The following is a 15,481-nucleotide window of genomic DNA, read 5'->3' on the forward strand; positions in this document are numbered from 1 at the left end:
AAGAAAATGAACAATAAATACCCGAGAAAAACAAACTGTTTATTTTTAAATTATTTTCTGTTCACATTAGACGATGAATAAACCATGAAAGGATGGGCTGCATCGTTAAATATTGATCGACTTTCAATGAGAACAGCCTCAGGTTGATGAGACAAACGGAGGCTCGCATAGCAAAGAGCTAAATGAGTCAACAGGGGCACGGCTTCGTTGGCCCCTTTATTAAAAACGGCAGCACCACCTGACTTTGTGGGGAAAATAAAATGATATTTTATACTAACAGAAGAAAAATGCCTTCTGATGTCTCTATAAATCAGTTAAACAATAAAGACCTGTTTTTGAGGCTTTGATGTATTCACCCAGAAACTGAACTATTTCCCCGCTGTCTTCAATCTCTCAATCAATTATTCAGCATGCACACCAGTCTGAGGCTGTATGAGAAAGGGGGGAAAAAAAATTAATTGTTAACATAAATAAATGCATGCGACACACCAACTCCCCCAGCAGCCAGGGATGCCTCTAAGCTCAGGTCGCAACCCCAGTTGCAAAGCGCGGGTAGATCCTTTTAATCGTCTCTGGCTGTTTGAACTGTTCCAGCGCTGACACTTAGAAAACTTGTAGTCAGCAAAGAGCCACACGCGAGCTGCAGGGTTTTTTCCTTTTTAGAGGCTCCATACGAAGCTCAATATTAGGCTTTCGACTTTAAACATTCCTGCAGTGTCTCTAAGATGTCTTGTAGAATAGCATTTCTGTTCTCCTTAGACACCTAAATGGGAAAAAGGAACAAGTAAACAAAGAATTTAGAAAGTGTTTGTAGCCTGTGTGAGCAGAATATACAGCCATGCATTAAAAACAAAGATTAATATGAAATAAATATAGAATATAATGTCCAATGCCTAATCTGACCTGCTGTAATACAAGTAAAATTACCAATGGTATGTCTTTAAGTTCATTCTGCCTCATGTAATAACTCCCCCAGCCTGAGAGGGAGTACAGTGAGTAGTTTGCATGACAAAATCCATAACTGAGTCTTCCGTGATGAATTATTTTGACATTTGAGCCCTCCCTTTGTTGTTAAATCAGTCACGCATGATTTAGAGTTAATCCTGCCGTAGAGGAGGGATAATGCAGGGCATGGCCCCTGTATGTTAGTGAACAGACTGCTTCCTAAGGCCAAGTGGATGCAGTCTAAGCAGAATCCTATAGCTATCAAAATCTGTTTTAAAATAGCAGGGGAAGCATACTAGGATTATTTATACTCACAGTGAACACCTTGACGTCCCTCCTGTTCCGCACCTCTTCGACCAGCCCCAGGGGTTTACCTTTAGGGATGGGGATGGTGCCCAGGATGGTGCAGGAAGAGCTATCTAAGGTCTGTCTCACTGCCCTGATGAAAGACTGGCTGAAGAGCTCCATTTTCCCAATCTCATCGATGACAAACACCTTCCTGCTGCTGCTGCTTCCATCCGCCGAACCAATCTGGAGATGAACGATGCAGACATTACATGGAGTAGTGGAGCTCAAGCTAACGATTACTTTGTCACCAATTGATCTTTAATTATAATGTCAGCAAATCCTTTGGTCTGTAAAACACCAGAAAAAAGAAAAGAGAAATTTCCTAGTTGCTTAAAATCAAGCACAATCCATCGGAGGAGATATCTATTCATTTAAGCACTAAAGACTATTTTGGATGCTTAGTTTGGTTAGTTAAGGGAAACATCTTTTACAGGCAGACGCTCGTCGTTTTAATATTTCACGTATGACTGACACCGAAAGCGTTTTGTGTGATGCTACACTGCAGATCTGCTGTGATTACAGAGAGAGTGAGATGAAAGTGAACCACGCGCTGCCGAGGCACAGACATCTTTCTTTACAGCGCATGTGTAGGCGTCACTCCAGGTTCACTTTACATGCCGGATTAATCACGGTCAGTGACAGCCAGACGGCACCACGAACACTAAAAATGTCACTGTGGAATTTACGTGTTTGCAAGCTTCCAATTATTCCATCAGTTTTCAGAAAAAAAAATCAAAGTGGAGGGGAGAAGGGAGTCTTTTACTTGCTGTGATCTACTGATGAGGGTGGCTTTAAAAAAGCCCATGTGCTGCTTACTTACATTTCTGAAGAGGGGGAGAGCCAGATTTTCAAATGAAGGCAAGTCGACCACATACTGGCCAACTGTGTACTCCCGCCTGCCGTGAGGCTGGCTGTCTCTACTGTCTCTGCAAGTTAAAAAAGACGCGAGTCAAAACAAAGTGAGAAAAAGAGAGCAGGCAGTTTGAGTGAGACTGCATGACAACACCGCTACCTGATTCTGGACAGGTGGCCCCTCGCTCCTGTCAGGGTGACCACATCAAAGCCGACTCTCCGGCCCCCTTCCCTGACCTCCTCCGTGTAAAAGCCTTCAGCTCCCACTCCTGATGACACTAAAGCCTCGCAGGCTTTCTGGACCAGGGTGGTTTTCCCCACACCTGAAGGCAAAACAGACAAACTGTCGAACAACTGAAATATCACCGTTTCAAGCGGAGGAATCCTGCCTTAAGTATTACTATGGTAAAACAATGTATTTAATCCTTACAGCTCTCAGACGATTAGGTAGCATAATATATTTATGTAAATCATCAAAAATATGGCGTCACTCCATCGTTATAATAATACTAAGAATAATAAACACAAACTAAACTAAACAAAAAAGGCTGAAACGTTAATTGGGTTTCTTACCCGAATAAGAGTAACTGGAATAAGCTAACCTTCATTCAAATCAACGTTAAGACTGACTTTTTCTTAAAACAGCTGACTGACAACTTTAGATTTACAGCGACTTTAGCTTCAGCAGCTGGGTGCACTCACTGCTGACTGTTACCTGGAGGTCCTGTCAGAAATACGTGCTTGAACATTGTGGTTTCCACCGTCCAACGTGTTCCTGCAGCTCTTCCGGACACAGAGTTGACGCATGCGCAGTAAGAGGTAAAACTTAGGACGGCACATTTAACGATTTTTTTAAATGATTTTTTTAAAAACCAAATCAGATATAAAAGACAAGTTAAATGGGTACATTTATAAAAGAAAATGTTTGCCATAAACAACTTATTTTTCTTTTAAAAATAAAACTTGGGTTTTGTACAACTTTAATATAGAGTTATAGAGTAGTGGATCAACAAGTCCAACATTTCCCAGTAAAAGTTAGTGAAGTATACGGTTGAATAAAACTAACATTTTCCGAATTATTAAGGTGCAGCTGGTTAACTCTTTTATGCAAGATGCCTTGTGAAATGCCAAGACTGCCCAAATCTTATATAAATAATATTGCTTGAAATCCATCAAAAACACAATTTAAGTAAAACGTGTATTTAAGTCTAAAATGTGATATAGATTACTATTTGTTTGAACTTGTGTTGCATTTCTTTGCCTTTGTATTCATTCCCCTATTGATAACGTTCCAATTTTTCAGTTTTATCCATTGCAAAGTTATTAGTTTAAGTATGCATTCGTGTGTTTGTGATTATCTTCAGATATGTTAGGACAGCCATTTCAATTGTGGATCTGACAACAATGGATTAATATTTAAAAATTTGACTTCACAACACACTTTGACAGCCTGCCCTCTGAACACGAAAACAGAAACACATAATGAAATGTAGAAAGAAAATATTGAAATAAACCAACTTCTAGATAGGATGACACATACAAAGAAAAATAATAGTTAAATACGTATGAACAAAGAAATTTAAACAGATAGTAATTTAAAAGACATAATTGAAAGTGGTATGAGGTTGTATCATGCCTGATAATTTATCTGTATACATATAAATATTATTTCCATACAGTCTTTGTTTTCCTTGTCAAATGATATGAGGGGATAAATGGAAAGTAGCAGGTGGAATTTAAAGGAAATGCCCTGAAATCAGGAGCTGCTACAGGACCTGGAGATTTTCAGCTTGTGACTAAATCTGCTGATTTGGCGCTTTTATGCTAAATGATTTGCATAAATGGCACGCTTATAGAGATTTTTCATCCTCTTATATGTTATCTAAAGACTCATGGCCCAAAGCTTAATGCAATTATCTAGTAGCTCCAGTATTAACTGAGTGATTAAGATAAAAAATGACTACAAAATTTCCAAAAACGTCTTTATTCAAGAGCATTTGCAGACATTATGAAAAGGAATTAAATATACAAGTTGATTTCTTTGCTACATACAATACTACAATTCTTGATGTTGCCATAGGGTATATTTATATGCTTTTTCCCCCTTTACATAGTGTACCCAGGGAGTTTGCTGGCCACTAGCTCAGAGATATGCTGATACTCTTTCCTGAAATCCAGAGATCCCAGTTCATCCTCCAGTTCCTCTACCTCCTGGGGTTCAACGGAGGACACAGAGTCTGCAGAAAATCCTCGAATGGGGATGCTGTGGTTGGCTAACGCACTCGTCTGACCTCTCGATGACATCAAACTCTCAGTGCAGGAAGTCATTTCCACTCTGCCACTCGCTGACATCTGCTTTCTACTTTGCAGGGAGGCTGACCTGTCTCTGTCACACTCATCAGAGGAACAGCTGAGGGCAGAGGTTTGGGTACGAGGTCGGATGATGTGTGTACCCCTCAGAGTATGCTTTGGAGAGCTGGGGGCTTTGATGGGCACAGGAAGGGGGGCTGATCTTCTCTGGACGCTGTCGGATTCCGAATCAGAGTTCCAAAAGCGAACTGGAGACTTTGGAGTCTTTGCTCTGGAGGGCTCGGGGCTGCTCAAAGGGTCAGGAGAGTAGGCATCACTGGGCTCGAGGCTGTTAAAGTCATCAACATAGTCTGCTTCCTCATTTCCAGCCCAGCTGGAGTCTGAAAATGAAGACTTTGAGCTGCTGCGTCTGCGGCTTCTTGAAGATTCAATTTTATCTCCGCGCCTGTCAGATTCAGACTGTGATTGATCTGATTCGCTGTGATGCTCGCTCTTGTCTTTGCTTTGGGGAACACTGTCAGTATCCACGCTGGGGATGTGAATACATTTCGAGAGTGTTTCAGAAAGAAGAGCCTTTTCTGAAGTTGTCGGAGAGCCTCTGCATTGTTTACCCTCGACTTTCACATGCTGTTTTAGTGTGACTGTTTCCTGTAGCGCAGAATCCCGGCTGATGCTCTGCATCACCGTCTCAATATTTTCATTAAAATCAGAGCTCCTCTTTATTACCGACTTCCTTTTTCCAGACTTAATGGTTTTATGACCTAACCCAGTCTTTTCGTTTACTTGTGTTTTATTCTGTTTTAACTCCTCACATTCACGACGGTTTACTCTGAGAGGAGAAATCTGCTTCAGCCTTAGATTAAATGTTTTAGTTGTTCCACACACAAGCTTCTTCCTGGGTGATTTACATGAGCTTTTATTCTCAAGCAACATATTTTCTTTTTTGTCCTTTAGTTTTACAGAATCAGGTCTAACTATATGTGTGGAAACATTTCTGGAGGAATGAAAGCGTCTCAGATGAGGAAAAGTTTCATGTTTGGTTTTCTTCAGGGATTTGGTTTGTGCCTTCTGTGGTGTGTTTTTAGCTGAAAGCTCTGCAGAAGCAGGCCTGTATATCCAAGCGAGACTGGGGTGAACAGTCAAGGGCTGGTTGCTGTTTAGCTGTGACAGTTCAACAAGCAGAGCGTTTAGCAAAGGCATCCGCTGTAAGGCTTCCCCGAGGACATTTGGAGGCATTGTGCTTGTTTCTTGGTTTCTTATTTTCGCATCGTGTCTCACTTCTGAATGCATCGCTGGAGAACTTGGACTTTCCACTTCCTTTTCATCCACTTCTTCCTCTGAACATGAATCTTCAAAAACAGGAGCTTCTGAATCCAGAGTCCATGATTTGTAATCACCTTGTTCATTTACTCCTTTTTCCTCTGCAGAATAGTAAAGATGTGGGGGACAGAATACAGTTAAATCCTCCTCAGAATCATTTTCAGCTTCGTCTTGTGGTCTGTGTTCAGTACCATCAAACACGTCATCGTCTTCCTCCTCCTTTCTATCTTTACTTAACAAAACTTCTGCATTTACCTCCCCTTTTCTTTGGGCTTTTCCACTACACTGTGGGGTTGGTGAGCAGACATTTCCAGAGTCAGGAGGCTGCGATGTAGACTTGTTTGTCTCCTTGACATGTTCTTGTGCCTGCTGCCCTCCAGGCACTCTCTCCCTCTCTGTGATGTGTGGCAGCAGACTCGCTCCAAGACATAACAGTTTATAACTCAGGGACATTGCTCCGACTTTCTCCCCCGCGAGGTTGCATATAGAGACAACAAGCCCCCTTTCTACGTGATAGGAGGGACTAGAAACCCCCCGTTCAGTCACATCCTGTCTGATTCTGTCCATCGCTTTAGCCAGTGATATCATACAGGAGCCGACTAACTTGGGACTCTCCTCTGTAACATCCAGCACCATACCATACAGCGGGGTGTTGGACAGCTGTACGTGCAGTGAGTTTAAGTCCATTTTGAAGAAACAACACTTTCCTCTGTTAAAGGCGAACATTCCAGGTTTCTCCTTTTCATTGTGCCCGGGGTTGTTACTGCTCCCGCTGATCTGCTGGTGTTGCTGCTGTGACTGATAAATTAGCAGCGTCGGAAAGTTCAGGAGTGTGACTCCCAGAGCCAACTCGTTAAGGATTTTACAATTTTTCTCTACTCGAATGTATTCCACTAAAAGCTCCAATGAAAACAGAGTCTCTGGATTATCGCTGTTTAGTTGTCCCGACATCCCGAAAGCTGTTTGGCCACAGAGAACCAAAGGGCTAACTATCAAGACGTCAGATAATCCGCTAACAAGCGCTTTTAGCTTCCATCGGCTTCCATGGAAACAGCTGTCGCAAGGGTTTTACGTCAGAGCGCGAGATTTGTGGGAAATGATGTTTCTCTACATACGGACTTAATTAATTAGCCAGTCGACAATTTCGGGGGAGGTGGTTTTTTTGCGCGTTTTATTTATTTTTCAATAAAATAGCTATTACTTAAATTTGGAGCGCTTGTTCACAAGTTTAAATCGAGAAGCATAGAAAGCACAAAAACCGATAGACACGGAAAGAAAAGCAATATTCAGGTAGTTCGAGGGAGTAACTTTCCTGCAGTTCACCAGATGGTGCCACTGTGGGGCTTATTGGACTTATACCCTAAAATAGACTCGTGGCAAATAGCAACAAGGCCACCAGACTTAGTTTGCAGGACAGTTTCATTAGACGCCTTTAGGTTCGTGTGGGGGGTTAGGGTTTATCTGGTAGTCCTCCTTCAATATTAACCTACAAACCTATATGTATAGGTCATCACAGGGGAGCGGAGTAGCGGTGGGCGGAGCCTCGCTGCGTGTCGTCATCACGCACAAAGGTGCTGGATGGGTATCGCTATGGTCCGTGCTACTTCAGTCTGCCGGAGACTGAAAGGGGGAGATGTGAGAGCGACTACGGCAGCTTCAGCTGGTTTTACCTTTTACGGATAACTAACGCCGTTAACAACCGGGACAGGACACCGGCTCGGATTTGAAGGTAAGGCTTGCACGCCCTTTTTCGTTCTACCTCTGAAGGTAGCAACAAAGTAAAAAAGTGAAGCTGGGGAACTAAAAGCGGGGAGCGCTGCACACGGGCAGAGTGGCAGAGGCGTACAAACTCAGCTGGCACGTCGATGGTAATGGTGAACACAAAGGATAAAGTTGATTTCAAGCACCGATGGTGGTGCAGTCCGAGCGAGGGGTGGAGGTTATGATGTTTCAGGAGTGGACTTTATGTATATATATAACCTATATTTGTCTCTGTTCCTTATGACTAATGCTGCTGGTCAGTTTAACTGGATTCCTGTTTGTTTACTCAGGACATTGCAAGATTTACAAATAAAGCAGTTTCAGCGTAAAACATCTTTATTTTAACATTTTTGGAGACAGAGTGCAAGCTTCTTATTTCGGTGTGATTTTGAAGGAACTGTGTGTTTGATAACGTTTACTTGTGGTAGTGGTGATGGTTTGTGATGGGGGACGTGGGGGCACAGTGGACTGGAGTATTTTTGAATGAATCTGTTTTGAGTGGCGTGCTTCCATTAAAACGGTGGGGGGCGATAAAGGCAGCTTTGTCCAACTGGCCGTGTGTAATAAAGCCTTCACTTGCTTACCAGCCCATATGCTCTCACCAACCATATTTAATATTTTCCTCCGAAAACCTGAGTGGGATATGTTTTTTTTTTTTATGTAAACAATTTGCTGTTGTGTTTTGTGTCCTTTTTGTGGTTTTACTTTGCAGCAGGTTGTTATTATGAGCAGACAAAAGACAGTTCCCCCCTCCAACAGTCCCGGTTGTTTGGTTTCTTCATAAATAATATCTGGCAGCCAGCTTCTACACAGCATATACAATCTTGTTTGGTTGCTGGCCGCTTCTGTGACCTATTCAACATACACTGCACTGTATACTCCACTGGGAAAGTAAGTCCAGTGTTGTTTGTCCTTAAGCACCGTATCCTTCCTGCAGGAAGTTGAGCCTCCGCGGTAACTAAATCCCCAATAAAGGAAAATAAATAGGCCCAATTCTCTGCTGATGGAAGGCTACAGATACGACTAGGTGCTAGGAGTGTAAATCCTGAGTTTCTATTGCTTAATTTACAGTCCTCTGCATGCGTTTCCTTTTGTCTTTGCAGCTTACATCTGACCACATCAAGCATACATAGTTCTCTGCTCCCGGAGCGCTTAAAATCAATAAGGCACCATTATTTTTCACAGGGTTTTGAGTCTGGGAAAGATTAGTTTTCCAGGGGATTTGCCGAACTAAGTAGGCAGAGAAGTGTTTTAAGATGGTATGTTCATGGCCTGCTTTAATGTTTAACTTTTTTTTTCTTTCCTTTTAACACTAAAAATGCTTGGCTTAACTGCAGCTGTCATAGGTCTGCATGTTAGGGAAGCAACCTGAACGGGTGCAAAGATGTCTGTAATGATGTGTGGAATATTAAGCAATATTATGCATAATAGTCAATTGTTATTATTCTTTGTACATAATGGAACCCTAATCCCTTTTATCTTCTCATTCTCGCTATCATCATGCACATATTTCTATTAGGCTACCTTTCTAGGTTGGATTAATGTCTTTTGTTAATTTCTGGCTGCTGGGTTTTACATTTGAAAGTTACGCTATAGAAGCAAATGTAGGGTTTTTTTTTTCAGATGATAAAAGATGAAAGATAATGTAGATGAGATTAAGGGTCCTGGGTACCCCATCTCACCCCCTGTCATTGGCACACTCCTGGAGCAAGACTTGCTCAGCAGCCACAATAATGACAGTGCCGTGGTAACTCCTTCAATCTTAATTTGAATAGGGATCTGTTGTGTTCTGCCATCAATAGGTTGCTGAGAGGGCCCCAAAGAAGAAATATGTGCTCATCTATTTCTAACAGCGCCTTCTGCATGACTAACCAGACAATGGGTAATTGAGCCAGATAGATATGTCTTTCAAAATAAAGTTATGTGCGCAGCTGAACAATAAGGCACCTGTCAGGTCTGGCAGAGAAACGGCTTCCTGTGACATGCCCGTGGGCCATATCCAGTTGTTATCATTGCAGAGCTGTTTAGGATGTCTTCCGGGCTACTGGGCCTGGAGACGCCTAACTAGAATTACAGCCATTATCCTTGGGTTGTGTCACAGAAATTGTCTGTGAAGATGTTACTGTAACACATTGATTATTTAACAGTGTTGGCGGATATCAGTCTTCTCACATCAGTTGCTTGCTTGGGATGTTTCTTTTCTTTCTGTTGTTTCTGTTCCCACGGTGGTTTCCTACCAGCATGCTGACAAGTCATAATTTGGAAAACAGCAGAAGTGAAACAAAACTGCTAAAGGTCTCGGTTTTAAGCCAGGGTTTTGTTTTTTTTAATAATGATGATGCATTTCCCGCCATTGAAGGATTCTCTTGCAACCATTTCCAACCAGTCCCACACCCCTTTCATGTGATGAGGATCAGAAACCTCGTCTGGTGCGTGCCAGCTGACTGGCTGGCTGGCTAGCTAGGAGTCACAATGGGTCTCCCCAACCAAATCCTGTTGCTTCAAAACCAACCAACCAGCAGACAGGGGATCACATGCTGCCTGCTCATGTTGTGAGAGCCACTCTTTCTCTCCACCTTTTTTGCCAGCCTTTGTTTTGATTGCGGTCTGGATTTATGGAAGGATTTAAGTCAACTCACCGCTGTCAGGACAGCATAGATGAAGTCATTAGGATAATGTTGTTGTCGTTTTTTGTGAATTTAGTCTTTGCTCCACTTGGGGTCTGTTTGTGATGGATGTGGGTGATTCACTAAGCACTGTTCATAATGTGCCCAGAGTAGACAAAAGCTTCCTTTTTAATTTGGGATTATGAAATTTGTATCGCTGATGATCGGGTAAAAGCACCAGAACTATCATCAGTACCCCTCATTTATCTGGTAAACAATAAACCTTCCACATGGTTCTCAGAGGAGTATTGAGATATCTTGTTCTCGCTGCTGATCAGCATGGTGATTTTCCTATTGGGTTATTCATCAATTTTGTCTGCACTGTGCACAGTATGGTTTCTTAATGTGCAATCATTGTAATAGTATTAAGGTGCTAATTTTCTTGCTTAGTCACTGGTTTGTGTGGTTTGTGCCAGTATTCATCTCAGGAAATCACTGTGAGAACAGGCCTTCCTAGTTCCATATTTCCACTCCTTATGCAAGATGGGCAATTGAGACGTTATGGCTTGCGGTTTGTATCCTGGGAACATGGTAATAGCCTTGGTGTCTGGGACATGTATCCTTTGTTAATCTTTGTTGACCTTACTTTGGCATCTGATAGCGTCAGCAGGAGTGAAGGATGCTATACGATGTTTTGAAGCTCCTTGGCTCTAAGTCAGACAGTGACTAAGGAATGGCATGTTGCATTTTATATGCTTAACACATTACTGTTGCTTGTCATGAAGACCAGCTTAACCAGCGTTGACCTTACCGTTTAACATGATCCCCACATAATTTTCAAAACCAGGCTGTATCCTGTTTGCATGACAGACAGATGTGATGTTGACTACATGGCAGTGGTTTACAGACAGCAGACTGTACAACAATGCTTTGTCTGAAAGAAAATTGTTAATTGTCCACATGCCAGACAGAATTGTGAAATATGGGGCTTCTTGGTCTCGGTGAGGCTGCCTGTTTAAATAAAAGACTTAATAATTTAATATAGAAGGAATATCATTGCCATACTTATTAGCCATTCCCTCACCTCAAATCACAGGTTTATCCATACAGTCAGTATGGTGGTTTGTTAGAGTTGTGAGGGTTGTTGTTTCACCAGACTCATATTTAACATTGACTTTTTAAAAACGAAAATTTAAAAAGTCCCGTACATTATAGATTTGCAGCTGAGAAGCATGTGGGCGAATGCTTCTTCCTGCCCCAATGAGCTATGCTCACACTCACTGTGTTTGTACCATAAAGGCTGGAGAAATGCCAGTGAAAGTTATTTATGTGCTTTGTCTAAATGTTTTGTCGCTGGTCTGCAATGGAGAGGATAAGTCCTGGCTAGTCACTGACTTGATGGGAGCCAAGACCGGCAGTGACCCATAGGTTAAGTCAGTCTGTGTTTCCCCCGACAGGCCCGCACAATCGGGACAGCTGACCTCTGTTGTTGCAGCCAGCCCCCTTTGGGAGATAAGGAGGATTTGGTGCCCCTGTGCATACCTCCTCCCTACCGTAGTGGAAAAGAATAGCCCTGTTTAAGTAAATGGACATGACTGGGTGAGGATGATGCAGACAGAGTCCAGACAGGATGTCATTTCTGTACACTTTTCTATCTTCGTCTGTTTATTGGAACCTCAGTATATCACATGTGTCACACACAGGAAGTGGAACCGGTTACTTGTTAGGAATGTTGCTTTTACTCTGTTTGATTAAATGTGTGTCTAATTTGATTGGATCACAAATTGGTTGTAGTTTTTTCACCTGTGTCTGTCATGTGTCATTTGACTACTTCTAATAGAAAGTCAAAGGCCCCCGTAAACAGTTGCTTCTTCCACCTATCATCAGTCAAATTTGATTGGCAGAGACCAATCAACTGCAGTGATATGCAAGTAAGGCTTATTCCAACTGTAGGAAAGATGCATATGATTTTGTATTTAGTGCTGTCCACTTGGAATCTGATCTCTCTGTCTTGCATGCACGCACACCTATTGTATCAGCCCAGAGATCCAGAATCAGCGTTTCCCTGTTGTTTTCCCATATTACTCAAGATATTGTGTTTTCCCTGATACAAATGTATATAATAGTCATCATGGTATTCCTTGAAAGTACAGAAAACTGCTCCTGTAGTCTTAAAATGTGGGCCAAAGTGACACAAAGCCCCTCCCGTGCATGCATCAGTGTCCTTGACTATCAGATCGACCTGGGATAAGCTAAGGCATTTTAAGCGTTAAAAGTGCACGACTGGTTTCTGATAGAGGATGATTGTAATTAACAACTGAAATGGAGCAGATCCGTGACAGATGTGCCATAAAGTGCTCGGGCTTTTGTGTGTGTGTGTGTGTGTGTGTGTGTGTGTGTGTGTGTGTGTGTGTGTGTGTGTGTGTGAATCACTGAGGCATTGCTGCTGGGGCCAGTATCCTTCACTTAACCTCGTGAGCACACTGCAGTGCTTCTACACTGTTGTTGAGCACAAGGTTATGACAAAAATCATTATAATCTACATTGGTAGGAGGATGGCTTCAATGAATATCGCACTGTAGAGCTTAAGCGGTAACAAAAGGTTCAAGTTTTAATATTAGAAATATAAAATGTATGTCTAGACAGCGATGCAGAATTTTAACTCCTTTTCGCTATATGATGGGATTATTTTGTTTTTCTGTGTGTTGCCCTGTTGTGCCTTGTTTGCAGAGTGGTATGTGCAGGATTTCTGTTGTGTATCAGCCTTTTTCAAAAGGAAGGAACTTTCTCCTAAATAGCCCATTGTCAATTGTGAGAGAGTGTTGCTTTTTTTTTTTTTCCTTTTATAGCCGGTTCCTTTCATGTTCCCAGATCAATGACATGAGACAAATTAGAAAGTCTAGTCATGGTGTGTAGCCTGTCATTGTGTTTTTAAAAGTACTGATGAGACATATTGGGAGGAGGATGTTATTCTTGTTTGTGCTTCCACTGCTCCATAAATCAGATGATAATGAGTTTAGCTACCCTGGGAATCACCAAAACTAAAACAAATGTGGCCATTTGTACTTTTATTGTCACTGCGAATTTTGAAGTGGTGTGATGCAATGCGTTATTGTGATTGTGTAATTTCTTTCGACTCAAGCGGAAAGCTATTAAAATCTTAAGTGTTGGCTCGAAGAGGTCAGCTGTTCTTCCAAGCTCCATTTGGTGCACATAAACATAGTGTCTTCAAAATCCTTTAAATATAAATACTTGGTTTCTTGGAGTTCAGCTTAGATACTTTCTCATTCATGGGAATGACATTACTGGGACATTACTGTGAAGCTTTTTTTTTTATTTTTTATTTTTTATTTTTTTAAAAAAGAAAGTCATTTACAGCACAGAAATGGCTGTACGTGATGTTGCTTTTGGCCTATTCTTGTAAGTTGGTATAGTCTGAATATTTTAGACACGCCTGAGATAATACAGGGAAACCTTTTACACAAAGTAGATGGGAAGGCTAAAGAGGAAAGAAGCTGAACAGTCAGCTTGGCCTTTCCTTGTTCTTGGGGCAGCAGCGGTATGATGTGTTTAAGGAGCACCGGCCCAGCCAAGCAGATCTAATATGCTAGAACATTATATTCCATCTCTTTTTTTCCCTTCCTATTTATTTCTTTGTCTAGCCCTGCTTCTATGGGATTTGTAGAGATTATTGATAGAGGATAATGATCTTGAGTGACAGTGACCTGATTTTCTTTTTTCCTTTTTCTTTCTTCTGTAATCGCACTGTTTGTCACTGTGAAGGAGATCAACTGCCCCCTCCACCTCCTCTGCAGCGGAGTGTATTGAAAGCTGCTGTGGATGTTTGGAGGTTAGCCACAGGGGGTGGCAAGATGCAGAATGCAGAGCTAGAGGGAAAGCACTGAGTGCTAGTCTTTATATGGGTTTACTGCCTTTAAAAGAAGAGGAAAATAAGATTACATAACACAATCAGGACAAACAGTGTCCCAGACACTATGCTAGGACCCCGACAGGAGATTTGTGTATTTGTAATTCTTACATAGCTCCACAGCTGTGTGTTCATTCAGTGCTTACCTTCCCCAGGCCATGTTTACTGGAAGCCTTTGGAAGCTCTCTGAAATGTAAACAGGACTGTAGGGCCACAGGCAGTTCAGCGCTAAGCTGCATGAGCTCGAGCCAAAACACAACGAACCAATGAACACACAAATGCTAGATGCACAGCCAGGTGCTGTATATCTGACCGCAGGAGCAGCTGTATAATTACATTGTTCTCATCTGTCTCAAGATGATCTGTGTTTGGGAAGAAAACACAAATACCAAAGGACAGAGGTCAGAGGAAGCTGCCAACCTTTGATGGATAGTTTGTAGTGCATTTGCTTCAATATCCTCACAGAAAGCTAAGCTAGCTACACGGCTAGTCATCAGGTCACACACGCAGATCTCTCAGGTGATGACATTTGACATATCCTGGGGGTCCATAACGAGAGAAATTAGTGTCAGTTAATTATTTCCTGTCATTTTGCTTAATTTCCACTGAAAGGCGGTCTGAGCCCGGGGGTCCCTGAGGAGAGGTCTTGCTTTTCCCTTTCCTCACACAGAGACGTTTTCTTGTTTAGTCAATGCTGACTTGTTTGTTATATATTTGCTGTTGTCCTGCAGAATAGACAACGTGCCCATGGCAAGGTGGTGTACAGCAAGGCCTCATTCACCAAAGATTATGTGTGAAAATTGTCTGCTCTTCTTATGCATATGAGCTTGCTCTTTCTTTGTATAGGCTTCAAATTTTCACTGGAAACTCAACAGTTGTTGTTTGGGAAAGAGACTGAATGAAGGACCAAAGGGAACAAAAAAACAACAACAAGATATTCATTTGCACAGGAGAATTTTTATTTTTATTTATATTTATATATACGCACACACGCACGCACGCACACACACACACACACACACACACACACAGTACAGGTTAGGTTATATGTGTGGGTTTTTTCCATTATAAATTATACACATGGGAGCAAGATCAGAGATGACAGAGTAATCATTACAAATGACAAAGGTTCCATACTATCAGGCTAGTGTAATAACTGTGTAATAGCCTCTTTGTAATAACTGTGAGGGTCTTCTGTGACCTTAATCCCATGTGACTCGGCCACATCCATGATTTTAAAGTAAAAATCCCCTGCTCTGCTACCAACCACATCCAAACAATGTAATAATGTCAGTGGTGCAAATCGGTACCTTTTTATTATTGCTTTCTCTCTTTTTGCTGTGTGTGTGTGTGTGTGTGTGTGTGTGTGTGTGTGTGTGTGTGTGTGTGTGTGTGTGTGTGTGTGTGTGTT

The 15,481-nt window shown here is 41.9% G+C and overlaps 3 protein-coding genes across 6 annotated transcripts in view; 1 reads left to right on the forward strand and 2 right to left on the reverse strand.

Moving 5' to 3' along the window:
- Positions 1–24: 24 nt before the first annotated feature.
- On the reverse strand, positions 25–2,951 carry ntpcr (nucleoside-triphosphatase, cancer-related). Its single transcript, XM_005742422.1, has 5 exons — positions 2,861–2,951; positions 2,306–2,468; positions 2,114–2,219; positions 1,261–1,476; positions 25–763 (listed from the first exon to the last, which is right to left on the reverse strand). Exons 1-5 carry the CDS (start codon positions 2,892–2,894, stop codon positions 686–688), a joined length of 597 nt encoding a protein of 198 aa, XP_005742479.1. The 5' UTR covers positions 2,895–2,951; the 3' UTR covers positions 25–685.
- A 1,177-nt stretch (positions 2,952–4,128) lies between these two features.
- map10 (microtubule associated protein 10) lies at positions 4,129–6,831 on the reverse strand. The gene has a single exon (XM_005742423.1). The coding sequence runs from the start codon at positions 6,724–6,726 to the stop codon at positions 4,252–4,254; it is 2,475 nt and encodes an 824-aa protein (XP_005742480.1). The 5' UTR covers positions 6,727–6,831; the 3' UTR covers positions 4,129–4,251.
- Positions 6,832–7,339: 508 nt separating this feature from the next.
- Positions 7,340–15,481, forward strand: part of LOC102215186 (signal-induced proliferation-associated 1-like protein 2) — an 80,351-nt gene continuing 72,209 nt past the window's right edge. For all 4 annotated transcript variants that reach the window (XM_005742424.1, XM_005742426.1, XM_005742425.1 and 1 more), the window contains exon 1: positions 7,340–7,504. The gene's annotated coding sequence lies outside the window, so the exon portion shown is untranslated. The remainder of the gene's footprint in view (positions 7,505–15,481) is intronic.

The sequence above is a fragment of the Pundamilia nyererei genome, unplaced genomic scaffold (assembly GCF_000239375.1).
Source record: "Pundamilia nyererei isolate P.nyererei 1_Seehausen unplaced genomic scaffold, PunNye1.0 scaffold00120, whole genome shotgun sequence".
NCBI classification, from domain to species: Eukaryota; Metazoa; Chordata; class Actinopteri; order Cichliformes; family Cichlidae; genus Pundamilia; species Pundamilia nyererei.